Genomic DNA, 27,523 nt, shown 5'->3' on the forward strand with positions numbered 1-27,523 from the left:
AAACTCCAGATATTTCCCTCCTTGGAGCTGGCAACCCTACTTTCCCCTCAGTGCCTGTTGGTAGGCAACTAAGTTTGGTCCAGTCACCTACTTTGCCCTTTGGGAGAAAACAGATTGGGGCCAATCCTGATAGGGTTGCCAACTCCCAATGGGAAATTCCTGGAGATTTGAGGGATGGAGCCTGAAGAGGGTGAGGTTTGAGGAGGGGTGGGACCTCAGACAGGTACAATGCCATAGAACCATTGTTGCCAATCTCCAGGTGAGGGCTGGAGACCACTCAAAATTACAATTGCTCTGCAGAAGGGAGGGCGGAAGTCAGCTGAAGTCAAAGGGGCAGATAATGGTAGGTTGATGGTTAGCTGCGAAGGAGATGGGGTTGCCAACTCCAGGCTGGCAAATTCCTGGGGATTTGAGGGGTGGAGCCTGGAGAGGGTGGGGTTTGCGGAGGAGTGGGACATCAGACGGGTAGAATGCCATAGACCCCACTCTCCAAACCAGCCATTTCGTCCTGGGTAACAATTGTTGCCAATTTCCAGGTGAGGGCTATAGATCACTCAAAATTACAACTGCTCTTCAGGGAGCAGAGATCAGTTCCTCTGGAGAAAACAGTGGACTCTGCCATTATACCCTGCTGAGGTCACCACAGCAAAATGACACTGTTTGCCCAAAGCCAGAGCACTCCCCCAGAGCCTCTTTCTAGATCCCGTTGTATTTATTTCCACAACGGGCTTTACTGCTAGTATAAAATAAAGGAGGCTTTTGATTTTCTCTACAAAAAATATAAGCAGTGAAGTGGCTAAATTTGCAAGTGACACGAAGTTGTTCAGGGTGGTGAGAATCAGGGAGGATTGTGAGGCACTCCAGAGTGATCTGTCGAAGATGGTGGAGTAGGCGTCAACGTGGCAAATGGGGATCAATGTGGCCAAGTGCAAAGTGATGCACATTGGAGCCAAAAATCCTATCTATAAATATATGTTGATGGGTCTGAACTGGTGGAGACTTACCAAGAGAGCGATCTTGGAGTTGTAGTAGATAACTCACTGAAAATGTCGAGATAGTGTGCGACTGCAACAAAAAAGATCTATGCTATGCTGGGAACTATTAGGAAGGGAATTAAAACAAATCAGCCAGTATCGTAATACCTCTGTATAAATCGGTGGTGTGTGCGACCTTATTTGGAGTAGTGTGTACAGTTCTGGTCACCACACCTTAAAAAGGATATTATAGCATTGGAAAAAGTGCAGAAAAGGACAACTAGAATGATAAAAGGGTTGGAACATTTTTCCTATGGAGAAAGGTTAAAACTCTTTGCTCTCTTTAGCTTGGAGAATGACAGCTGAGGGGTGACATGATCGAGGTTTATAAGATTATATATGGGATAGAGCAGGTAGAGAAAGAAGTACTTTTCTCCCTTTCTCACAATACAATGAAATTGCTGAGCAGTCGGGTTAGAACAGATAAAAGGAAGTACTTCTTCACCCAAAGAGTGATTAACACATGGAATTCCCTGCCACAGGAGGTGGTGGCAGCTACAAGCATGGACAGCTTCAAGAGGGAATTAGATAAACATATGGAGCAGAGGTCCATCAGTGGCTATTAGCCACAAGGTATAGATAGGAACTCTCAGGCTGGGGCAAGTGATGCACTGTATTCTTGGTGCTTGGGAGGGGGGGCAACAGCGGGAGGGCTTCTAGTTGCCTGGCCCCACTGGTGGACCTCCTGATGGCACCTGGTATTTTTGGCCACTGTGTGACGGAGGGTTGGACTGGATGGGCTATTGGCCTGATCCAACATTGACTTCTTTTATGTTCCTCTGTTCTTAAGTACGATTACAAAGTTTTCTCTTACTGTATAGTTACAGAAAAATGCTCTTTTTCTGTTGTCTAAATTTTTCTTCATCAAAACCACAAATCATCAAGTCATTTTTATCTGTTTCATACAAAAAGTCTATAAATGGTTTCCAATCAGCAAGGAACATACTTACTGTCTTTTCTCTAATCAATGAAGTAAGTTTAACCATCTCTGCAATTCCAGCATCTTTACCCACCATTCTTCTGTTGTAGGCAATGTCAGACTCTTCCACTTTTGCACATATAATAGTCTCGTTGTCATTGTCATATATAAGAATAAAGTGACTTCTTTCCAGCTGAGTGTCCATTAATCCCAAAAGAAAAGACTCTGGTTCCAGTTGTATATTAATCTTTAAAATCTTCTGTATTAAAGAATGTATTTGTATCCAGAATTTTTCGGCTTTCTTACATGTCCACCACATATGGTAAAATGTACCTTCATGTTGTTCACATTTCCATCATAGACTCAAAGTAACTTTATGCATTTTGGCCAATTTCTCCGGAGACATATACCAGCGATACACCATCTTATAAAAAGTTTTCTTTAAGGCTAGAGCTTAATGTAAATTCCAACCCTTTTGACCACATATTTTCCCATTGTTCCATTCAAATGTCATATCCAAAGGTTTTAGCCCATTTTATCATACATTCTTTTACTTGTTCTTCCTCCGTCTCAAATTTCAATGAGAGTTTATACATCTTGGCAATATCATGTTTATCATTTGTACATAATTCTGTGTCAAATTCAATCCATTTGCTTTCTAATATTTGTAAATAAGAAATCATTGGCAAGTCTATCTTTCTGTTATCAAATCTTTATTTTATATTCACCTTGTGAGAATTCTAGCATATCATGATATGTTGACCATTTATGCAAACATCATTTCCCTTCTGTAATGGGCTTCTCGTGATGAAAGCCACAAAGGTATTTTCAGACAGATCCTAGGTTTATATTTATTCCATATTTTCAAAATGACATGTCTAACATAGTGGTTATTAAATTCTATATTAACCTTAAAGAGTGCCAGTTTGGTGTAGTGATTAAGAGTGGCAGACTCTAATCTGGAGAACCGAGGTCAATTCCCCACTTCCTCACTTGAAGCTAGCCTGGGTGACCTTAGGCAAGTCACAGCACTCTTAGCCTAAAAATAAGCATAGCTTGCCACCTAATGGTGCCGAAAAAGAGCTACAGCTTCAGCAGCCAAACAGTTGTCCAGGACACAATGCCATACAATAATTAATTTAATTAATATTAACCTTAGCTTTGTCATAGCACAAGTATCCATGCCACCAAGATCTCAAGTCTTCATGTCCTTCTAAGTCCAATAATCTTCTAATTTTCAGCAACACCCATTCCTTCATCCACACTAAACTACAAGCAGCAAAATATAATTTCAAATTAGGTAAACCCAATCCACCTCTTTCCTTTGCATCCCATAATATCTTATATTTTTTCCCCTTGACATACAAATCTAGATATATGTTTCTGCCATTGCTTAAAAGGCACCTCCATTCCCTAAACAGGAATTGTCCTAAACAAGAATAACGTTCTAGGTAAGACATTCATCATAATCACAAATATTCTCCCTGAAAGTGACAATTGAACTTTGTCCCATTTTAAATCTTTTTGAATTTAATTTAACATAATTATTTTGAAATAACATACAGTTCATTTTTGTCAAGGTGATACCCAAATATTTTACCTTCTTTTCAATTTTAAAACCTGTTTTATCAGTTTTGTTTGGTCTTGTGTTTTCATATTTTTTGTTAACATCTTAGTCTTCAGTTTATTGACCTTAAAGCCCACTACTGCACCAGTTCTTTCAATTGGCCATTAAAGTTTCAGTTCCCTTTAGAGGATCTTCCAAGATCAACACCAAATCATCTGCAAAAGCTCTTAGCTTTTTTAACCTGTTCACCTCCAATTCTTTCATCTTGTCTTATATCTCTATTGAATATTTCAAGAACAAGAATAAATGAAAGACGTGATAGTGGACAACCTTGTCTTGTTCCTCTTTGTATTTCACATGGTTTAGTCAGATCTCCATTGATAATTATTTGTGCTGTCTGAGAGGTATCAATTGATTTTACCCATTTTATAATTCCCCCCCCCCAAAAAAATCCATATTATCCAAGACTTTAAACAGAAAAGTCTAGTTCAAATTGTCAAATGCCTTCTCTGCATCTAAGATGATCAATGCAGCTTGTTTTTCATTGTGTTTTTCCAAATATTCCAAAATATCTAATACAGTTCTATCATTATCCCTCAACTGTCTTTTAGGTAAAAATCCACTTTGCTCTTCATGAATAAATTCTTAAAGAACTTAGTCTTTCAGCTAATATTTTTGTGAACAACTTGTAATCATTATTCTATAATGATATTGATCTATAATTTCTTGTCAAAGTCATATCTTGTCCATCTTTGGGTATTAATGTTATATTAGCCTCTTTCCATGTCTCTGGCATCTTTCCTCCCTGCAGGATAGAATTCATTGTATTTTGTAAAGGTTGTAAAAGTTCATCCTCAAAGCTCTTCTAGTAGATATATGGAATATACATGGAAGGCCATCTGGTCCAGGGGCCTTTCTTGGTTTAATCTTTTTTATAGCTTCCACCACTTATTGTTATAGGTCCATTTATGATCTGTCTTCATTGTTCTGTAATCCTGGGTAATTTTTGTTTTCTAATATATTCATCTGTTTTTTCCAATGGGATATCATATCCCTTATATAAATTAGAATAATACTGATAAAATGTTTTTGTATAGCCACAGCATCCCTTAATACATTATCTCCCTCTTGTATTTTCAATATCATTTTCGTTTCTCTTTTTTCAATTTATAAGCCAAACATTTCTCTGGTTTGTTTGCAAATTCAAAATGTCTTTGTTTTTTACATAATCCAATTTTATTTCCATTTCTCTTATTGTTAACATAGATAACTGTTGCTTTAGGATTTTAATTTGTTGAGAGATATTTGTATTTCCTGGGGAGTTCTTTAATTCTTTTTATCTCATCCAATATATTTTGTGTTTTCTCTTGCGTCTTCCTCTTAATTTGGGCAGTATGTTGTATTAAATAACCTCTAATGAAGGCTTTACTTGCATCCCGAACCATTCTCAGGTCAGTGCCCTTCTTTAAGTTAATTTCAAATAATTCTTTTAATTTCTTTTTGCAATCTTCAACAATTACTTCATTTTGTAGCAATGCTTTATTTAATCTCCATTTTTTGTTCTTTATTATTTGAGGGAGGGGGGTGTCTGTGAGAGCCAACAAAAGTCTCTTTTGTTTCAAATAGCTTTTAAGAAATTTTTACCTCACTGTTTTTTTATTTGCTGTTTTATTGATATTGGTTTTATGGTTAATTTAGTTCTATCTGCTGTTTAGTTTTGTTCTTTTATATAGTGCTGGTGTACTTTTTTATAACCTTAGCAATCGTACACCATCTAGGGCACTATTATTTAAGAACGTTCATAGAGTCTCATTAAAGTGCAGTTCTAGGTCCAACTTTCATATTAACTACTACATTTCTGTGGTCTTACTTCAGGTGCTTAGGAGAGTGTCTAGCTTTGATACTAGTGACCAGTACTTTGATACTCTTTTTACATTGTTTCATTTTATTTATTGATACCCTGCTTTTCTCCCCAATAGTGACCTAAAGCAACTTCCAATGCTGTTCTGTCCTCCTCTAGTTTATCCTCACAATAATCCTGTGGGGTAGATTAGGCTGAGAGGGTTTCACTGGCCCAGGGTCAGCCAGAAAGTTCATTTGAACCTGGGCTCTCCCAGATCTTAGTCCAACACTTGAACTGCTACACCACAATGGCTTCTACATTGAATACCAGGAAATGATACATACTTCCTAGTGGATTTTTGCTTCCAAGTTTGTACAGTTATAGTTAAAATAGACCTTTCATGAATATCTATACAGGTGAGTAGAATTATTTGGCCTCTAGGACCCTCACCTGTGCCTGTAGTGTACTTTGAAAACACCTGATGTGATCTCGTAGTATGGAACTGCTCTTGAAAAAATCCTGTGTTCCAGCACTGTGGTATCTATTTGCATTTACAATTGGAGAGTTGTTTGCTTCTAGTGTCCAGCCCTGTGGTAGAATGTTACTCTAGATAAGCTCTGCAGTAAGTAGGCCTCTTCCAGTTGTAATTCTGTGGTGAACATCTCAATCATAAATGCCTTTACTTGATTCCACGGAACATATTTGGAAGGAAGGCTGCCTAGGGTCTCTAAGTCCTTGATCCTAAGTCCCCTGCATATAAAAGGGTGTAACTCTGCCTAAGAGGGCACTGTTAGTCCCAATATAGTTAACAGGGCCAATTCAGCCTTGATTGAGTCCTGAATCTGCCATCTGCTGGCCCATTGAGCTCAGTGCAGAGGATGTTTTATAGTTTTGTAACTAGTATAGGGAGTAATGTCTGAACACTTCTCAGAGAATAAGGCAGTTACTTGATCATTCATATCAATTTCAGTAGTCCAGTGAAGGTTTTCATGAATGGTATCTTCAGTACCATAATCTGATTTTGGAAAAGCACTTACATTATAGGACAACATGTAGCAGTTTTTTATTTGAAATATAAACTATTACACAGTTATTGGTTCCATTTTGTGATGAGAAAATATTGAAGGATGCAGGAAAATTAGGTGCTTTTTTGGTGGAAGTTGGTAGATATCCTATTCTGTAATGTACATAAGTTGATGCTGTGGCTTCTTCCTGGGCAAAATAGCTACCTAAGCAGAACAGCAGGAGGCAAAACAGTTTCGTTTTAAATTCAGTTGGCCTGAAAGCATTGACACATCAGTGGAATACCTGCAGATTTACAGTGAGCTACACTCCCATTTCTCCTTAGAGGAGAATGAGTTGAGAAGCTCCTCAGCTGGTGCCTGGCAAAACCCTGGGATGAGATTCTGAGCAGGCTGTAAAATCAGTATTATTGATCAATAAATCAGAAAATTATTATCAATATTATTGATTGGTAAATTAGCTCATTCTCTGTAGATTGTGTGTGTAATATGGCTTCTGTGGTTTGTTATAGTTTTGCGTCTTGCCATTAATTTTTCATCTAGGTTAAGTTTACTGTTCCCAAGGGATGATTTACATATTGCACTAGAACACTGTGCAAGGGAAGTAAAACTAAACCCAAAGATGTATTTTTGCTTGTTCAGGAGGTTGTAAGAAAGTTTGTGCAACCTCTTGCACAAGTGAAACCATGAGAATTGTTACAGACTCTCTCCATAGTTGCACTGTGTGAACTTTTGTGTAAGCGTTGAAGAAATTGTCATTTGCATCTGACCCTGTATTTTTATAGAATTGAAAAATAACGCTTGGACCCAGCCCCAGTGTTTCTGTGGGCAGAAACATTACTGCACAGCTTTACTTTCTCTTCTCCCCTTTCCTATTATAGCTTTCCTGTTATACCCAGGGAGGGAAACACTGGCTGGGGAAGGGAAGACCGATCAGGGCGACATGCCTCCCCTTCGCTTCCCCAGCCACCCTGCCGGGAGCCGCACAATATGTGTGAAAGAGCCGCAGTTTGGCCACCCCTGCTATATATGGACATTCCCACAATAACAATACATATCTGGGGCAAATATTAATCTATTTAAATTTGCATTGATCTTAAGGAGAAGATTATTTAAAATATCCTGGCTTTAATCATCTTAACCCTTGCACTCAGTCATTTTTTATATTTAAATTTTTTATTAATTTTCATAAATTGTTACGATATCATCTTAAAGAAAAAAATTGGTTTACAAAGTTGTATCAAGTTGAATGAATCACAGTACATTAACTATGACAATACAAAACTTGTAAATTCAGTGTATATATCTAACATAACTTGGGTAGTTGGTGAGAAGTTATGTCTACTCTACTGCTAGAGCAAACAACAGCGTATCTTCGTGTGTTAACCAATTCTATGAAGCATCGAACATTTGAAGAGAAGTGAAAAGAACTAACTAAACAAATAAGGAAGGAAGACATAAAAGGAATAGAATTTCTGTTAGTCTTGATATCCGTAAATTTTTACTATAATTTCTATTGATGTTATATCCATTTGTGGTATTGGGACCATTCAGGTGAGATGAATTGTTTGTGGGATAAGTAGTCGAGCACTGGGAACCATTTTTATGTGAAAGTAGTTTTTGTAGGTTTCTGCGCACTCAGTCATGAACCAGTTAGATACAAGGTTTTCTGTTATCTTGAATGAAAATGATTGATGTTGCATCTCTTAGCCACCTGTGGGATATAACTGTGTATCTGCTTCTCCAAACTGAATCTATTCTCCATTGTTGAAACTCAAATGTTTAGGATCCAGACTGTCTTAAAAACTGAGATATGCTGAATTAAAGTTTAAGGAGTTTAGAAAATCAAGCTTTTTTCAGCCATGATATTCATAATTTTTCAAGTGCAATTCATGAGTGTGTATACATTCTGCATATATTTTATACAATGGTAGCTGTCTTGTTTAAAATGTAAAAGATGTGTGTACAGCCCTAATCAATCTCATAAGGGAATAGAGATTTATTTTGTAATGAACCTGAGGATTCATAGATCCTGTTTCACATACTGTTGCAGTGTTATACCAACATAATGATATTTAGTTGCAGGGGTTTTTCTAAAGGCCCTAGTGAAGGGATTGACTGCCTCCAGGAGACTGGGGCAGGGAAACCTGGAAACCCTTTCATGTAGAAGCATAGTTGCTTATTTATTTATTTAATATACTGATGTGCTGGATTGACAGCTACAGCAGTAATGGGAAATGACACATGTCCAACATAGTATGCAAAACACCTTTGTCATTCTCGTGTCATTTCTGTGCAGGTTATCAGCCCTGGATTTATCATTTTTTTCCTGCTTTCCCACAGCATCATGGTGCATCTCCTGGGGTTTCCCCCAGCTTTATGCTGATCTTTCCCAAACCTGCCTTGTCCTAAGGTTTTGGGGAAATTGTAGTAAAGCCTGAATGGCTGCTGTGTGGGTAGGAAAAATTGGATTTTTCTGCCAGGTGGCAGCCATTTCCCCCTGACCCTGTCTCCCACAACAGCCATTTCTTCCCCTATCACTGGGAGGCTTTTCTGTTCTTTTAAAAACCAGCACAGATATTGATATATCATTGTAATAATAGGTAAGTAAGTCTCTAGCTTGTGGAAATACAAGGGAGAAGGCATATCTTTGCAACAGAAGGGCTAGACTTGCTTTTAAAAAAACGAAAGCTGGGAATTCAAGGGCCATGCTGTACCTGTTGTTGCAATGATGTATTGATATTCTAGTGCTTTAAAAATGGCAAAAGCCCAGTGGCTGTGTGTGTGGGGAGACACTGCTGGGGGAACGGGACAGGAAGACCTGCCTTGTGGAGGCCTTGTTTCCGGTGTGTTTTATCTGCAGCCCCACCAGCAGTGGGGAAACTATAAAAGCCTCTCCTGTGAGAAAACCATCTCCGTCTAAACAAACTGGAGTTTTTGTGATGGGCACAAACCATGTTAACTGAAAGGCATTCCCTCCCTCCCTCCCTTCCTCCTCCCTGTGGAAGATTTCAGTCTAGCTCTTAATTGTGGTGTCCAAAGGTCAGCACCTTTACTAATTGAAGTTTGTTTCTGTCCAGCCAACTGGGATTCTTAAGCAGCATTAAGCAGCAACCAAGAATTTTTATATGGCTTCTTGTAGAAATGTATGCATCTGAAGAAAACATATGTAAAATCTGGGTGCAGTTGTTGAATGTCGAAAGTTGCATTATTATCTCCAAATAAAGAACAAAATGTTTATTGAATACAGTTAATGTTTTTTAAAATATCCTCAGGTCTAATTATTACGGTATTTAGGATAAAAAATGCTATTCCGTTAACCTTATTTGTTAAATGTCACAGATTTTGTCCAGTAGAGGGTGCTCAAAATCCATCAATGCCATTAGCAGTACCTCTGTGTAGCTTCTTAATACACAGAACATTTATAGCAAAAAAAAAACACCCAGTGCTAACTTGATAGCACCCTTTTCAAGCTGTTGCCTTCTTGTCAAGTGAGGTGGACTATCTTCCCATTTGTACTGGTGCCGATCCTCCAAGCTGTGTCAAGAGTGCTCTCACCACAAGTTGTTAATGGTAGATACAGGATTACAGAACTCACCTGCAGCCAGTGCTGCTTCTCACTTCATGGTTTTCTCAGATCAGCATGCTCAAATTGGACATAATCTCAGTCTCCTCCACATGGATCCACACATCCCTCAGGGGAGCTGGGCATTTTTCCATTTGTAGTGTTTGTTTGACAGTAAAATTTGAGGAATGTGTCTCTTACTGTGTGAATGAGATTACTGGAAATTTTATCCATACATTTCTCAGAGCTCCTAAGGATGCCTAGGGCTTCCTAAGCAGGAGAGATTTAGGGAGGAGTTACTTGTTGGGGGGGGGGGTGAGATACCACTGACAAAGTTTCACACAGAGTACTGATTTGTCACATGATGTGTTCATATTTTTCATGTTAATTAGGTGCTGACATCAAACTCCTTGAAGATCAGCTTGATGAATTAATAGTGGAAGTGGCTTCCAAGCGTAATCAGCGTCCCAGAAAAATACAAGCTCATGTTGTCAAAGGCATTAAAGCACAGCAAGAAATTTTGGTGAGGATCTGTAAATCTATTGCCATACATTATATATTTCTTAATTCTCTGGAAGGGGGGGATCCATGTTTGTTTCAAGGGAAATGAAGTATTTAATCATATTCTTATAGCTTGACGAGTAAATATTCCTGGGTGTCACAATTTGGGAATTTCATTCCGTGTCTTCATAGAGGCATTGTGAACTACTTGAATTTTTCTCTTCTAATTTAGTTCTGTGCTAGTGAAGGAGGATTTGCCAACAATTAATGAAGCAGTTTGAGTGTACTGTTAACACCTTTTTCAAGAAAATGTATTTTTAACCCTAGAATTTAAAAGATTCTTGAAAACAGTAATCCTGGATAAGCAGGCGGCAGCTGCGGAGTGTCTTTTACCAGCTTTGACTGGTTAGCCAGCTGCAGCCTCTCCTTGGCAGAAACTATCTGGCCATTGTGATACATGCCCTGGTTACATCTAGGTTAGATTCTACAGTGCCCTCTGTGTACGGCTACCTTTAAAAAGTGTTCAGAAACTTCAATTGGTACAGAACGCTACAAGTAGGCTCCCAGTCTGTTTCCAGGCACAATTCAAGGTGCTGGTGTTGAGGTATGCCTAATCCCTTATGAACCTACCCAGATACTACAGTCAGCTTCCAATGCCTTTTAGGCTGCAGCACCAAAACTCTGTAACTCACAGCCCAGAGATACCCCCTTCTGTTGCAGTCTTTCCTTGGTTGGTGAAGACTTTCTTGTTTCATGTGGCATTCTCTCAGTGATCCCTTCTTCCTGCCCTATGATTTATTTGTTATTTATGTGTTTGTACATATTTTAAGCTTGGTTTTTGTTGTGTTAATGATTTGTTTTAGTTTGGTTCGAATGGTTTTTAGTATGTAATATGTTTGCTGCCTTGCTGGCCCTTATAAAGACAGAAAAGCAGAGTGTAAATTTTGTGAATAAAATAATAATAGGTGTGATGACACCTGTCCCTCTTCTGTCCAGAAAATACTGTATCTTCTCAGTTATTATGTTGATATATATATTACAGCCTGATACCTGTGCTTCACTATGGTATTTAAGTTCCATAAATCCAGTTATAATACTGATGATGTGAAGTTTGAAATTTAACATTTGTTGTAGGAATTGCAATGGAGAAGACTGTAGTGTAAAAAATGAAGTGAGACATACGTTCTGTTTTTTTCTTCCTCTCTACTGAAAGACCTCATTGGCGGTTCTGCCCTCAGGTGTTAGGATCACCAGGCTGCATGGTGAGCTCACTTTGGAGCAGGCCACATAAACTGTCCATGTGAGAAGCAGTCGTCTGTTAAGTCTTGGGATTTGTTGATGGTCATAGGTGATCCTGCTGGGGCGGCCTCCCTGATGGATTAAAGTACCCTGGTCCTGTTCCTACACCTGACAAACATCCACCTGTCTGGTATAAGGGGGGGGATTGTGTTTAAAGGCATTGGGGAGGCTGGGCCAAGACAATCCTGCTGAGCAAGCCTCCCTGACAGGAGGGGGAGGGGTATTGCAAGCCATTGGGGAGGCTGCAGGATTGCTAAGGCATTACTGCTGGGGCGGGCTCCCTGATGGCTTTAAGCAGCCTGCACCCACTGCTGCACCTGACAGACAGCCGCCTGTAGGGGTAGGAGATGGGGGGAGTGTGTTTGAAGCCATGGGGGAGGCTGGACCAGCAGTATTGCTGCACCTCACAGGTAGTTGGCCATTCCTGATTTTCTCAACTGTCGTTAGCTCTCTGCAGTCTGCTGTGACTGTGGTTTTTTTTTTACCTCAGAACACTGAGCTCTGCAGCTTACACTGCCTAAACTACCTCACTGCCTAAACTACCTCACAGAGTTATGAGGATAAATTGGAGAGAAAAATGATGTAAGCTGCTTTGGGTCTCCATTGGGGAGAAAAGCAGGGTATAAATGAAGTACATAAAACAAAAATAAATAAGTAAACTAACTTGCTATGTGGTCTTAGGCAAGCTGCTAAGTCTCAGTCTTACCCATCTGTGTTATGTGGATAGTAATGCTAACTTGCTGTAAAGAGCTCCCATAAAGATTAATGAGATTCAAAAAGCTCTGTATGTTAAGTGTGGTCAAGCCACAGCCGACTTTGGCGACCCCATAGGGTTTTCAAGGCAAGTGATTAAGCAGAGGTGGTTTGCCATTGCCTTCCCCTGCAGAGTCTTCCTTTGTGGTCTCCCATCCAAGTACTGACACTGCTTAGCTTCCAGGATCTGACGAGATTGGGCTATACTGTACCATTCCACGTTGCTTAGATGATAGTATTTGTTTTCATTTTGTGGAGGTAGGAGGGAACAGCAGAGGAAGGGAGTAAATGTAAATGTATGGAGGCGATTCAAATCTGAGTGTTCTGGTCCCTACAGTTATCCTTCCCAGCCCCTAGGATGGGGCTTGTGTATTGTGAGGGAGGCAGTTCTGCCTGTGATGCAAAGGCCTCCAGTTAACAGCTGGTCCTGTATGCTACAGCAAACGTGGTCACAACAAATGTTTCAGGTAGGAGAGTCTCAGAGAAGGTAGCTTGCTCAAGGCTGTCCAACAAGCTTCCTGGCTGAGCAGTGATTATTTATTTAGCTGTTGGAAGTACCTGATGGAAGTACCCAATGCAGCTTACAACAGTTTTAAAGCAAGACTATAATATTTTAAAATGTTATACCAATAAAAGAGAAAGTCCATCTAGAGACCTGGAACAGTAGGGATGCTACCAACCCATTTGGGACTTGGACAAGGGCTTGAACAGGCTGATATGGGAAGAGATGATCCTTTAGATACTGTGGACCCAGACTGTCTAGGGCAGTGGACCTCAAACTGTGGGTCAGGATGCAAAAGGACATTGTGACGCTCTTGCAGGGCTCTGCAGGAGGAACAAAATGGCCATGAAAATACAGCCTGTTGCTCATAAAATACAAACTTGTTCATTGTTAACTGATATGAGATACCTACAAATTATGTTGGGGAAGGGGAAAGGTGAGTGGAATTACTTTGCAAGTGAGACCCAAAAAGTACAATAAGTTTAGATTCAAAATGCTTGAGACCTGCTGTTTTAGGGTGTTAAGGGTCAACATTAGCACTATGAATATGTAACAGAATGTGTTATTACAACAGGTTCCAGTTAGGAAATTTAACTGCTATATTTTGAACTAGTTGAAACTTTGAATCATCTTTGAGGGCAACCCCTCACTGAGCATGTTTAAGTAGTGTAATGTGGGTGTTACTAGGGCATGCATGATTGGATTAGAACTCAGACCCCAGCCTGCTTAAAGTCCAACACTTTATCCACCACAGCTGGCTGGCTCTTTAATAGGGTTACCAATTGCTTGGAGGAAAAACGTCTTGAGGAAAAAAGGCTTAATGAGATGTTATTTACCTCCATGCCATGAAAAGCTTCAGCTGATGTATTCCATGAATTAAGCTTGTATTTCAGGGGCAGCTGGCAACCCCTCTCTTTAAGATCCTGCCTAAACATTCCAGGATACATGGAGCTGTTCTGTTTTCCCTTGTTTCCAGGTGGCACTTAACTCTGAGTAGCAGCACCTTTTTTGAAGGGCTCTACCAAATCCTGAAGGGGGAACTGGTCAAAATCAGTGCAGTTTATATATGAATGCTACAGCAAACGTGGCCTCTTCCCCCCCCCCCCCAAAAAAAAAAGATTATTGGTTGTGCTGTGTGTTTCTCCACCCACACTGCTGCCAGCCTGTGATCTGAGAAGGGACTGGGGAAATAGTGCAATGAAATCACATCACACATTGTGGAATACCAAATGTTGCCGAGCAGAGATAGAGAGCAGCAAGTAGCAGCTCTATATCTAGCAATATCTAGTTCAATGTTTGGTCTAGTTCGGCCCCGTTCACATGGAGAATTAGGTACACGGAGGGGACGGATTAAGGGCGAATCAAACTGGTACAATCAGACACCAACATCTGGCAAGCGTCGCGCACCCGCCCCTAACCCATCGCATCCGGCTGAAAATGCAGATCAAAAAGGTACTAGGGAAAATGGAGTACCTACTGGAAGATCCGCAGCAACAGCGGGCGTGGGATCACCGACGCGCCGGCAGCCCGTAGCATCCTGCAGCCGCCTGCAACCCGCGCATGTGCACTAATGCGGGACTGCTGTGTTACCTCACTGGGACTACGCCGTTGCCTCCCCAGTGTGATTGGGTGCCGACGGAGGGAGAACGGAGCTGCAGGGGAGTGTAAGATTGCGCTCCCGTGCTTCTTTTAGCTCCGCATTTAATATGCTTCCCTTCCCTGACTGGTGACCGGGACCTTCAATGTAGTGCCACTTCCCAAACCACACATTAGGGGGCGTTGTCTCTCTTTAAACTTCCTCTTTCATCTAATTGCATTAGAATGTAATAATGAAATGAATTGTATGTAATGGTAATATATATCTATCCTAGATAAATGGGATGAAAACAAGTTTTTGTTTGTTTAAGCCTGCGTATAGAGAACTCTGACTTCTTCGAGTCAGTCTCAGGGCATCCAGACTCTCTGGTTGTCTCTTTTGTATATGTTGCCTTGCTCTGGGCATCATAGAAGTGCCAAGCCAAATACTTAATAATAATGTTTTAATGTGTTTTTATTCATTCAGGGCTTCTATCAACCTGTTGTGAAACCTCAAGAGATAAAAGCAACACCTTCTCAAGGTAAGTAGTTGGCAGGAAAGATGAAACGATATAGCATAATGCTAATTACAAATGCAACCATTGTTTTAGTTACGTATTAAAAATATGTGCATCTTTTCCAAAATGGCTCAGTAGGTTACAATAACAAAATGAAAAGGCAGTAGAAAACAACAACATGGTTGACTTCCTGGAACAACCTCAAATGCCTGTAAAAGAATTTTTTTTTCGCAATTACTGTTTTTCATAGTCAGTGACTGTCAGATTGCTTAAACACACGCCTTTTATATTTGTGAGCAACAGGGGGAAGGTTTGTTGTTCTGAACATTATGTTTGAAATGACCTGTCTTGGTGGATTTAATTGTAGTGCTCCATAGAGACCATGGTGACAGTCTAGTATTGCAGCACTAAAGCCTACTGTGCTCTTGCTGTTTATTTAGAATATTTCTAGGCTGACTCTTCAGAGTCCTGCTCAAGGTAGTTTATATTAAAAACCACAGTATAAAAACAAAAAAGCCAGTTAAATTCTGTTCTACAGGGAATTGGCTTCCCAATGAACAGGTTGAGATTTTTTTATTTTTTTAAAAATAGTAATTGCTGGCTCAAAACAGCCAGCTGGAAAGTTTCATACAGGCCTTCCTCCACAGACCACCAATAGTGGGATGGCATCAGGCAAACGTAAGAAGACTGTAAGGGGCACTTGCCAAGAACTGGCACAGCGAATCCTGCTCTTAAATTCAGTTATTAAAAGTGCGTCCAGAACAGCACTTTTGTCCTGAGGCTGCATCATCCCTGCATGACTTGTTCATATGCATCTTGTCCTTCTAGAACTCAAAGCTTGGGTTTTTAGATTTTCTCTATAATGTTATATTTGAGCAATTGCCCTTTGACTCCATATCCTCTCCAGTACCAAAAGGTGAGTGTGAGGAGGTTTTAAGACAGAGTCCTGAAATAGCTAGATTTGGGATTTTGCAAAAAACAAACAAACAACCCAAACCCTAGCAAGGGAGAGTAGTAGTAATAATAATAAGTATGTAATGTTTTTAAATGTTCATAGCGTCACCTGCATTAATTCATTATAGTCCTTACAGAAACCCCATATTGCAGATGAGTAGCTGAGATAATAAGACTTGCATAAGCCCACATGGAAAACATAAGATTTGAACCAGGAACTTTGATTTGTAGCGTTGTATTTTAGTCATTATGTAACACCAGTTCATGGCTTTCAAGATGTCTGTGATGAACGGGTTCAGTGATGCCAATTTTACTACAAATGGGGAACTGTGAATCAAGGGGAGGATCCCATCGTACCCTTCCCTTCCCCGGTCACTCCTCCGTCCTTGGACAGTTGCTTCCCCCCCTCCCCCACAAGGACCTGTTAAACTTTTTGGCGTAGGGGAATCTTGCCCATCATTTCCCCACTGCTTGGCTGCCCACACACCTCCCCCCACTCTGCCAGCATGTGTGCCTGCCCCCACTGCTTTGCTTGCACACACGCACCCCTCACCACCAGTCAGCGGGGGGTGGCAGCGAGGAGGGTGAAATTTCCCAATCTCCCTCCTTCCTCCACCCACCTGCAGCACTGCCCCCTCTGCCAATCTGGTTCTGGCCATGGCAGCTTCCTCCCCTCTCCCTATGGTGAGGCTGTGGAGGCACATTGTCTGCTCAAGCCTCTACTTTGGGGGATTTAACCCCCCACATTCATTTTTGTTACTTTTGGCATTCTTCCGCAAACCTGGGGGCTGAACTCTCTGTGAGTTCAACAGCAGTGAGATAAGCACTGGAGATAAATATATTTAGAGATCCCCTGACGAAGCTGCATGCAAAACATGTTGGCGCTTTTTTAGTATAAAACGAATTTTCTGTTTCCCACTGCAACATTGGCCATTTTGCCTTACCCCTTTTCACCTTGGGAAGAGTGACAACATGGAACTTCTATCCAGAGCAGGTTTGTTTCCCTTTAGTGAGAATGAAAGGTTTTTTTGTTTGAAAACTCCCAAAGAGGAACAGTGAGCAGGAACCCTGATAGATCTCAGGATGGGGTATGGGTTGTGCCTCCCCTTCACATGTGTGTGTTAGCTGTTTGCTAGTTAACACCCTTTGCTGGACGGATGTGGAGCTTTGCTGCTAACTACCAATTTTAAGCTGAATACAGGCACCATTTCCTCTTTAACTTGCTGCTTCCTGTACAGCAAAGGATTTTCCATCATCTGCTGCTTTGGCCACATTTCAGACAAGGAGCTCTGCTTGCTTGAGTGGCTACTTCCGATCCTCATCCAAGTAATAACCCGGACTTGCTGGTGACCTGGGGGAATGCAACCCAAAAAATAAATATGAATCATTTACCTCAGAGGAGAGTTGTGAGGATATTATAATGAAAGAGCTATAAAATGTCTTAGTAATAAACCTGAGACCTTCCAGTATCTCTTAATTGGTGCTCAGCAGCCAGTACATTTGACTGTGATTATAAGCTGAGCAAAAACAACATAATTAAATGTTAAACAAATTAATGCACAATTGTGTGTATTTGCATAGTATCTGGGATGTTCATGCATCCCTGTTTAGTAACTACAGTGGCCAGAAACCAAAAATATTCAGATTACTCACTACCTTTCATTTCCCCTTTCATTTCCCTGTGTTGTGGAAGCCATGTAAATAATGCTCAGCTACTAAGAAACAAATATCTTGAAGATGTTATCATGTATCAATCTTCATAGCTAACTGAATCTCTTCAGATTGCATCCTCCAGCACAGATGCCATTCAATGCCCCTAGAAAAGTCACGAGTTGTTATTTTATAATAAACGTACATCACAGTCTCTATCTTACTGTATCTCCCTGCAACTTTCACCATTATTGTTTCCCTCTTTATAGATGGGAAACTGAGGCAAAGAGGGAGTGGCTTGTCTAGATTTATTCAGGAGGTTCAGAACAGAGCTGGGATTATTTTTTAACATATTTATTCCATCCTTCTTCCAAGAAGCTCAGTGTGACATATGTGGTGGCCCTCCCCCTTTATCTTCATAACAATCCTCTGGAGCATTTTGACCTGAGAAATAGGGACTAGACTAAGGTCACCCAGTAAGCTTGGTTAGCCGAAGAGGGATTTGAACCTGGGTCTCCCCAGTCTCAACATACTAGCCACTGCTCCATGATAATATTTAAACCTACTTTGCTTAGATCAAGTCCAAGATGCATCCAATTATCATCCAATGACGCAAGCTGAATGGGCGCTTTCCATTGCTGGGGCACACTCTGGACACAGCCAGCCAAGTACTTCCAAAAGCTTCTGTATCTTTACTGCAAACCTTTGGGGAATCTTGACCTATTTCCCCTTCGTAATATTTTACTGTCAAGTCTCTTATTATGCTGTACTTCTGAGTGAGGAATCACAATAGCTATCTCTTCAGGGTTCCTGAATGCAAAATGTGCCCTGTGGTGAGTTACCTTGAAAGTTGCTGGGTTTTTCCCCCCTACTCTTGTCATGGTTCATGCACTGAAGCACTTGTTTACTGAAGCTGTGATTTCCAGGGTGAAATGCTGCCTTGCTGTCAGTTCAGGCAGGAGTCATATTTGTTCTCCTTTAATGTGTGGGAAAGTACATTAGGAATAATTAGTTTATTTCATTTTCTTTTCTAGTATAGGCTACTAGATTTATTAGGAAGGCGTTCAATAAATCGATAGTGAGAATGTAGGTTGCGTCAAGTTTGTATCTAATTTAGGAATTTTTGACTGTTAACGTTGTTGTGTTGCACATGCTGGTACCCAATCATCAACAGCCATAAATTGGTCTGTGGTTCTTTGAAGACCATCAAAATGGTGATGACGGGTCAAGGTATACCAGTGCTCTTGGTGAGGGGAAAGTACAGCGGTGGGACCAGGTGGAGAATGAAGGGAAGGGGACAGAGAAAGAGAGAAGCTCGGCCACCTTCCAGCCTGTGCCCCATCCTAAAGGTGGCGGTCAGTGGGGCTACGAGGAAGGACCCCTCTCAGTGGGGCTACGAGGAAGGACCCCTCTCCGACACTGGTGTTGTGCAATGCCAGGTCCATTAACGACAAGACCACAATTTTGTGGGACTTCCTCCTGGAGCAAAATGTGGACCTGGCTTGCCTGACAGAGACCTGGGTACGAGATGGGGAGACCATAGTGCTCTCCCAATTGGCTCCACCCGGATTCTCCGTCCTCCACCAGTCACGGACTAAGGGGTGGGGGGGAGTGGCTCTGTATGGGAGATTACTCTTTCAGGGCGCTCCCACCATTGAGGCTCACAGGCATAGAGTGTGCTGGCTTTGTGTGGGAAGCTGGGGAGACTTTGGCTATCTGGTTAGTGTACCGACCGCCCAACGCACCAACGATGGCCTGTCATCCCTGGTTGATGCCGTGTCTGGCTGGGCATTGGAGTACCCTAGACTGATAGTCTTGGGTGACTTCAATGTCCATGCCGATGATGCGGCCTCTCCAATGGCGATGGACCTGGTGTCATCCATGGCGGCACTGGGACCAAATATGTAACAGCCCCCACTCACAGAGCCAGTCACATGCTTGATTTGATCTTTGCGGCGGGGGTTACAGTGGACCGGATTACTGCTATGGCGGTTCCATGGCCGGACCACCATGCCCTGAAGGCCCGTGTGAATGTGGCACCCTGACCCTGTTTGGGCGGCAAGCACATTTTAGCTCACCTGCGGAGCCAAATGGACCCTCAGCGGCTTCAGATGGCCCTACAGGATCCTGTGCCCCCTGGCGGCTTGTTAGATGAGCTAGTGGAGGACTAGCACGGCCGACTCTCAGCAGCCATCGATGAAATCGCTCCCCAACGCCCTCTGCGCCCTCACTATAAGCGGGCTCCTTGGGATACCGAGGAGCTGCGGCTGATGAAACGAGGGTTCAGACAACTAGCGAGACAGTGGTGGCGCACTCGCAACGAAGCAACAAGAGCATCCTATAGGACGTTTATGAGATCCTATGAGATGGCAGTCACAGCCACAAAGAGATAGTTCTACGCGGCCACGGCAGCCTTGACCTGTGCCTTTCATGGCTCATAAAAGCTGGTCGTGAGGGGTTGCGAGGTGCCCTCAGGGATATTATCAACAAGTCCTTCGTAGAGGGGCTGTTCCCAGGGGCACTCAAGGAAGCGATGGTCCGCCCTCTCCTGAAAAACCCATCCTTGGACCCGGTCGAATTGGCCAATTATTGGCCGGTTTCCAATTTGCCCTATTTGGGAAAATTACTGGAGAGAGCGGCGGCGATTCAGTTGCAGAGCTTTATGGATGACACTTCCATCCTAGACCCGTTTCAGTCCGGCTTCTGCTCAGGCTTTGGGATGGAAATGGCACTGGTCGCCCTCACAGAGGACCTCTGGATTGAGGTGGCACTGTTGTTGTTGGACCTGTTGGAGACGTTCAACACTGTCGACCATCAGTTGCTGATCCACCACCTCACCGACACAGGGATTCAGGGGCTTGCCCTACAATGGCTGGTCTCCTTTCTCCAAGGTCGGGGACAGAGGGTGGCGGTAGGGGAACAGACGTCCCAGAGGTACCCGCTGGTATGCAGGGTTCCTCAAGGGGCGGTGTTATCCCTGATGTTATTCAACATCTACATGCGCCCCCTTGCCCAGATTGCCTGGAGGCATAGGCTTGGGTGTCACCAATACACAGACGACACCCAGCTATATCTGTTGTTGGGCAGTCAGTCCGACTCAACCCCAGATGACCTGGAACGGGCACTTCAGGATGTGGCGGGCTGGCTTAGGCTGAGCCGATTGAAATTGAATCCAACGAAGACGGAGGGCCTGTGCCTGAGTCGGAGTGACCCGGGTGTAGGGATCCCACTACCGACCTTCAATGGGGCGCCATTGGCACCAGCGCCGAGGGTCAGGAATCTGGGAGTGCTCCTGGACGCTGCCTTAACAATGGAGGCCCAGGTAGCAGCCATTGCCAAGGCAGCCTTTTACCATCTGCGGCTGATTAGGCAGTTGGTTCCCTTCCTCGAATGCAGTGACCTGGCAACAGTGATCCACGCTATGGTCACCTTGAGGTTAGATTACTGCAACGCTCTCTACAGGGAGCTGCCCTTGTCCCAAATCCGGAAGCTGCAGCTGGTGCAAAACGTGGCGGCCTGGCTGTTGATGGGTCTCTCCCATGCAGCCTGTGCTGAAGGCATTACACTGGCTGCCAATAGCATACCGGATTTGTTTCAAGGTGCTGGTTTTGACCTTTAAAGCCCTATATGGTCAGGGGCCTGCCTACCTGAGGGACTGCCTTTCCCCATATGTGCCCCAGAGAGCACTGAGGTCAGGGTCACAATATTGCCTGACTCTCCCTGGCCCGAAAGATGCCAGATTGACCATTACGAGGGCCAGGGCTTTTTCGGTGGCGGCTCCTACCTGGTGGAACGAGTTCCCGGAGGACATCAGGGCCCTGCGGGACCTTTTACAGTTCCGCAGGGCCTGTAAAAAGGAGCTCTTCCACCAGGCGTTCGATTAGGAGCCACCACTGACAACCATTGCAAACTGAACATACCACAGCCCTATGTAACAATGCCGGATATGGCCTCTCTCCAGCGGACCATGTATAGAAATTTCCCACCATCTGTTTATATTTAGCACTTTATGTAATTGTTCATACTGAAATTTTATTGTATTTATTGGTTTTATTGTATTTTAACTTGTGTCAGCCGCCTTGAGCCAGTTTGCACCGGCAAGGCGGGATACAAATTGAAGGTAAATAAATAAATTTAATCACCTCGATATAAACACTTTACAAATGCCTCCCTGCCTAATTTCATACAATTTTCTGATTTTGACCCAAAAGAAAAGGTTATTGGTTTGGAGTGCCTACTTGCTGTTTTTGGGTTACCTCTTTTCACTTCTTAAGTTTCTGACAGGAAAAAAAAACTAATCACAAAAAGTGAAAACTAGGGTTGAGTGAAACTAACTGAATGGTTTTATATCCTCTGCGGAAACTATAGAGTCCCTAAACTCAGCCATTGTGGAAACAGCCATTAACATTTTGAGGCAAAAACCCTGATTGCATTTAGCTTATTCAGGAAGCAGCAAACACCTTGGTTTCAAGTTGCCTGCTAAGGATTGCAGACCTTTCCTAGTCCAATGAAATCTGAATGGATTCTGTGGATTCAGCTCTCTCTGTTACTACAATTTTTATCCCACCCTTCCTCTAAAGTTCCCTTCTCCTTACAGCAACCTTGGGAAGTAGGTTAGAGCACATTGACCTTGGGCCAGTCATTCTAAGGAGCTTTGGGGTTGAATTTCAAATTAAACCCAAGTCCTCCTCACTAGCTTTAATCCAACACTCTAGCCATTGCAGCACACCACCTGATGGGGCAAATGGAGTTGTTTAGAGTGACCTGTAACCAGTCGCATGTGGGATGATTCAGATCCCCGTTTGTTGTCTGGAGTCTGATTCTTGGGTATGCCTAAGCCAAAGCATTTTACTCATTAGGAAATCTGTTGAGAGAAGTGGGTGAGAGTCAACTTTTCACCCAAGTCTGTACATTTAGAAACTCTCCATATGAAGCAGGTCTGTTTCCACAGTTTAGCAACTCTGGATTTTCTTGGTGGTCTCCCATACAAATACTAATCTGGGTTGACTCGTCTTAGTTTCTGAGATCTGATAAGCTTGGGCTAGCCTGGGCTACCCAGGTCAGGGCAATGGGAAGGATAATCAGTAGCTATCTCTGTCTGTCTGTCTGTCTGTCTGTGTATCTCTCTGTGTGTGTATAGTAATCACTTTGACCACAGTGGGAAGATGGGCCTGGAGAGATGCAATCACCAGCTGTGTGGATGCCTCCCAGGCAGGGCAGGAGGGCTGGCCCTGCCCTGTAATCTTGTTCTCCATCCACATTGGGAGGGTGGGCCTGGGATCATGCAGCCACCTGCAACCGGATGGGTGGCTCCTGGATCCCTGGGAGGGTGAGCCTGAGGAGACACAGTCAACTGCTGGGCAAGTGGCTCCTGAGCCCTGGGCAGGGCGGGAGAGTTGGCCCTGCCCAGCAGTCATGTTGTCCATTCGCAGAAGGAGGGTGGGCCAAGGAGACACAACCACCTGCAGCTGTGCAGCTGGCTCCTGGGCCCCAGGCAGCATGGGAGGGTTGGCCCTGCACTGCAGTGCACTACAGCCACCTACTATATGGGTAGCTGCCAGGCCAGGGTGGAGGGGGTTGGCCCTGCGTTCGTCTTGTTGGTGGAGAGAGGATGGGCCCAGCCAGGGATACATCCATCCACAAGAGTCCTCTCCCGCATGTTCCTGGGGCGAAGGGGACGTCCATCCCAAGAGGTCCACTGCAAGTTTGATGCCTCCCCTCTACTAGGTCATATAGGGTCTGTCCTTTCTGTTCTGTGGCCCATAACCCACACTTGACAACATTTCCCCAGAAAGCACTTTCCTGTGGGTGCCTTCTTTGGTGGGCTTTAACTCAAACCCCCCAAGTCAGGACTTGTAAGGGGGTATCCTGGGGAGGTCCACCGTGAGTTTGATGCCTCTAGCTCAACAGGGCCAATTGTATACAGTCCTGACATTTCCCTGAAAAACACTTTCCTGGGGGAACCTTTTGGGGGGGTCTGTAACTCAGACCCCCCCAAATCCAATCCTCACATAAATTGTAGGGCGTGTATGGGGGCATCCTGGGGAGCTCTGCCATGAGTTTGATGCCTCTAGCTCACACAGGGTCTGCTCTATGCACTCTAGAACCCACACCTGACATCTCTCCGAAAAACACTTTCCTGGGGGCAGCTTGTTTGGAGGTCTGTAACTCCGACTCCCCAAGTTCGACCTGCATGTAACTTCTGGGGCATGTAGGGGGGCCTCCCAGAGAAGTCTGCCACGAGTCTGATGCCTTTAGCTCACAGAGGGTCCATTCTATACACTCCAGAACCCACACCTCACATCTCCCCAAAGAGCCCTTTCCTGGGGGCACTTTGTTTGGGGAGTCTGTAACTTGGACCCCCCAAGTCCAATATTTACCAAACTTGGTGGACAGGTAGAGGAGAGTCAGCTGGAGATGCCCCGTGATTTTGGAGTCTCTAGGGCATCACGTCCCAAACTGGGTTTTCCCAGTTTGTGCCCATTTCTAATAATTATGTTTAGCCATTTTGAGCCAGAGCAAGGGAGGGAATAAATTTTGTCAGGTTTCTGGGAGTGCTTTTTTACGTGTCCCAGGCAAGTGTTTACATACAAGCCAGCTTTTGCCCTTAAAGCCTAGATGGTTGGGAGAAGAAGCTTTTGCTAGCATGTGCAAATACCTATACTTCTCGGATTTCAAGTGTGTTTTGTACTTGTTGAGAGGTTCCTGAGTGGTTGTGCTGATTGTCAGTGTTGGATATAATTCATTTTTCAAAAGCTGAACAGTCATTTGATTTGAAAATGAAATATAGTGTGTACAAGAGGTCTGGTATGTACTATTAGCCTGTAAAGGCTTCCTTTTACATTATTAATGACATGTTCCTAAAAGTTGTTAGACTGTATTGTGAACAATATGAAAATACGAGTTGCTTTAAAGTAATGATTTACCTATTGGAAACTGTCAAATTGCCTGTGATGGTGCCCTGGTTATCTTTTTTTTTTTAAGTTTCTTGTGGGCAGATGGAGTTGTCCCCCCCCCCCTTCTTTTTTCAGGAAAATAGGTATTGATTCTGTTGCTGTTTCTTTGTAGATTCTCAAATGGCAAATCTGAGGCTTTCAGCAGAAGCAGCATCCAAACATATTGGGAATTCATTTAAGGTGAGATTTGTAAGAAGCACAGCAAGTGGATGTATAATCAGACAGAAGCATTTTAATATTTTCAGGCACAAACACATACAAAATTGGAAATTTACACCAGTTTCCCCCTTCTTGTTGCACAGCCCTCCCATGCTATTCCTAGAGGTTTCCTATCCTTTAGGAGCAGCATTTTGTGAAGGGCCAGTGAACTGCAGTGGGGCTGATGGGAAATTTAGTCTGGATACAATTCATTGCTGTAGGACAGATGCTGAAGCACAAGGTGTAGGAAGTGTGTTAAACTGAACCATCTAATTTATATGCATCTGCACTGTAACAATATGGTTCAGAAAGAAGCTTGGGGTAAAGACTTAGGGACTGTAGACTATACCACTATATCTGTTCCTCTAAGTAAGTTCCTACTATGTAATTTTTGGCTTTCATTTAACATATCATGTTAAATATTTACGCTGTGCCTCCCCTCTGGTCAGTTAATTGTATTGATTTATTCTGTGTAATCCAACTTGAGTCCCAGTGAGAAAGGCAGACTATAAATAACATAAATAAATATAAAAACCTGCAGCTGTATTCGAGAAGGCGTAGGTATTTTTCTTAGATGACAAACTGGGAGATCTTCCTAGCATTTTTTTTTATTTTAAAATAGCAGCTGCTCAGAGACTTCATTTGGCTTGGGTGGAGAAGGGCTTTTCCCCTGTGCGGTTTTCCTGACCTGAAACAGCCCCATGGAGCTGATGTTTGTCCTGTTAGGAGAAATATATGGGCAAAATATAGATGACTGAATATTCCTTTGAATGGGGCAGACAGTAACTGGGGGGGGTATCATTTTGAGTAGTTTTATATGTTTCCATTATATTCACTGAAACTGAATCTGTGTCATTAGCATTAACCTTCCCTGTCACCTTAAAAAAATTATACTGCTGAGAATTTATGGGTAACACATGATGGGTAACACATTTTCTATAGAGAGAAAATAAACAACTAATGGCTTAACTATAGGCCACTGAATACTACCTGAAATAGCTCAAGTGCAGCCATTGGAAATACTTGGAATTTGAACCTTTGAGAGAAAACAATTTCAGGCTTCTCCTATTGGAAAAGTGTTCCTCTGTGTGTTCGTATTGATTTAAAAGTAGTGCAGTGGAGCAATAGCATTAAAGTAAAAAAGAACAGGGTCACTGTAGAAGCAGGGAAGTGTACCTGTCAGACTGTTCAACTGCATTCTGTTCGCTAGGAGAAATGAAATCTCATTCTGTCACTCTGCAGTAAATGTTTGTTGGAATTGCTCTGCACAGCTAATGGCAGCTTTTTATGCACACAGTATGTGAGCTAATGTTGGAATCTGACTTGAGATTTCCTTACTATTTATGAACATTTTAAGGTAATAACTTCAAATTTATTTTGCCCCCAAGTCTATGACATCTCTCCTGGGAAAAGCAGAAGGTTTCTCCACGGCGTTGTCTTTGCAGCCTACCTTGGAACTGTGCAAAATCCGCCAAGAAGTATTTTCCAGCTCTGAAGTGAAAGCAGAGAATCAAACTAAGGGCAAAAACCTTATGGAACAAGTAGAAGTCAGATCCCCAGGGACTACCACCAGCAATTCAGTTATATTGAAAATAAAGAGACCGTCATGTTCACCACAGAAAATGTACCCACTACGGCAAAGGAAAATTGGTCTGGACACATGAACCTTTTTTCTGCTTCAAGCATAAAAGATACCTATCAGCTTTGAGAGAACTGTTTAATTGGACCCTTATATGAATACATGATTTTTCTTTTTCACATTTGCAGGGGGATTTTTTGCCTGTTTGAACTTGTCTACTACAAAAAGGAGTCTGGGCTGTCTTCAAAAGCATTGGTAGTGGCATGCTCTGGACACAATATGACTTGATCAATTGTGTCTGCTAGTTAATGGAGGTTCTAGTTGGATCCTCTCACTGTGTAGCTCTAAACATTATGTCAGATGGATGCACGCTTTTCCTTTTATATTTCCTCATATCCCCATGATTGTTCAGTGAGGACAACTTGCCAGCTGTAGAGTGTTGTTTGAGACTGAAACCTGAAGCTACTGAAGTTCCACTGTATACTGTCACATAGTCAACTACGAGATATGGAACTACTTTTAAAAAAACTCACCAAACCACTGAATGAGAGTCAACTTGGCATATCCAGGGTTCTAAAAAAAAACTCACCGAACCGCTGAATGACTGAGAGTCAACTTGGCATATCCAGGGTTCTCCATTTGCATCTCCAAGCAGAAGACTCCTTGTCATGGTGAGCTTCAAAGGTCGTTTCCTGAAGAAAGATGGAAATTGTGCAGAAACTGCACAGTCACATCCACACAATGGGATTTCTGATAATTTGTGTTTGCAGTGTGTCAATGTCATTTCAAAGTTTACTTGTGCAGGCTCTTTTCAAACAGCTGGGATATCTGAGGACCATACTCAATGTTCAGCATCTAAGACAGGTCTTCTCTAAATCTCAGAAGTCGCAGGGAAAGGTTGGAGGAGGGTGTTTAACCCCTCTGCCCTACCATCTCCATCCCAACCTCTGCCACTGGCAGAGCGGTGCATAGGAGAGAAGTGAAATGCATAGAAGGCTTACATCTCCCTCTCCAACAGCCTCTTCTCCCCTCCAGGTTACGTTCTCCTCTCCGTCCCATCCCCTGCCCGTGCTTTTAGATCTTCAGTG

At 42.8% G+C, this 27,523-nt stretch overlaps 1 protein-coding gene across 1 annotated transcript in view; it reads left to right on the top strand.

Moving 5' to 3' along the window:
- Window positions 1-26,980, top strand: part of NSL1 (NSL1, MIS12 kinetochore complex component) — a 33,713-nt gene extending 6,733 nt beyond the window's left edge. Inside the window, exons 3-6 of the mRNA XM_015427603.1 lie at window positions 10,343-10,473; window positions 15,068-15,122; window positions 24,771-24,838; window positions 26,245-26,980. Coding sequence (XP_015283089.1) covers window positions 10,343-10,473; window positions 15,068-15,122; window positions 24,771-24,838; window positions 26,245-26,520 — 530 coding nt within the window. The 3' untranslated portion in view covers window positions 26,521-26,980. The remainder of the gene's footprint in view (window positions 1-10,342; window positions 10,474-15,067; window positions 15,123-24,770; window positions 24,839-26,244) is intronic.
- The last annotated feature ends 543 nt before the right edge of the window (window positions 26,981-27,523 follow it).

Source organism: Gekko japonicus, unplaced genomic scaffold (genome assembly GCF_001447785.1).
Source record: "Gekko japonicus isolate JY-2015 unplaced genomic scaffold, Gekko_japonicus_V1.1 scaffold45, whole genome shotgun sequence".
NCBI lineage: Eukaryota > Metazoa > Chordata > Lepidosauria > Squamata > Gekkonidae > Gekko > Gekko japonicus.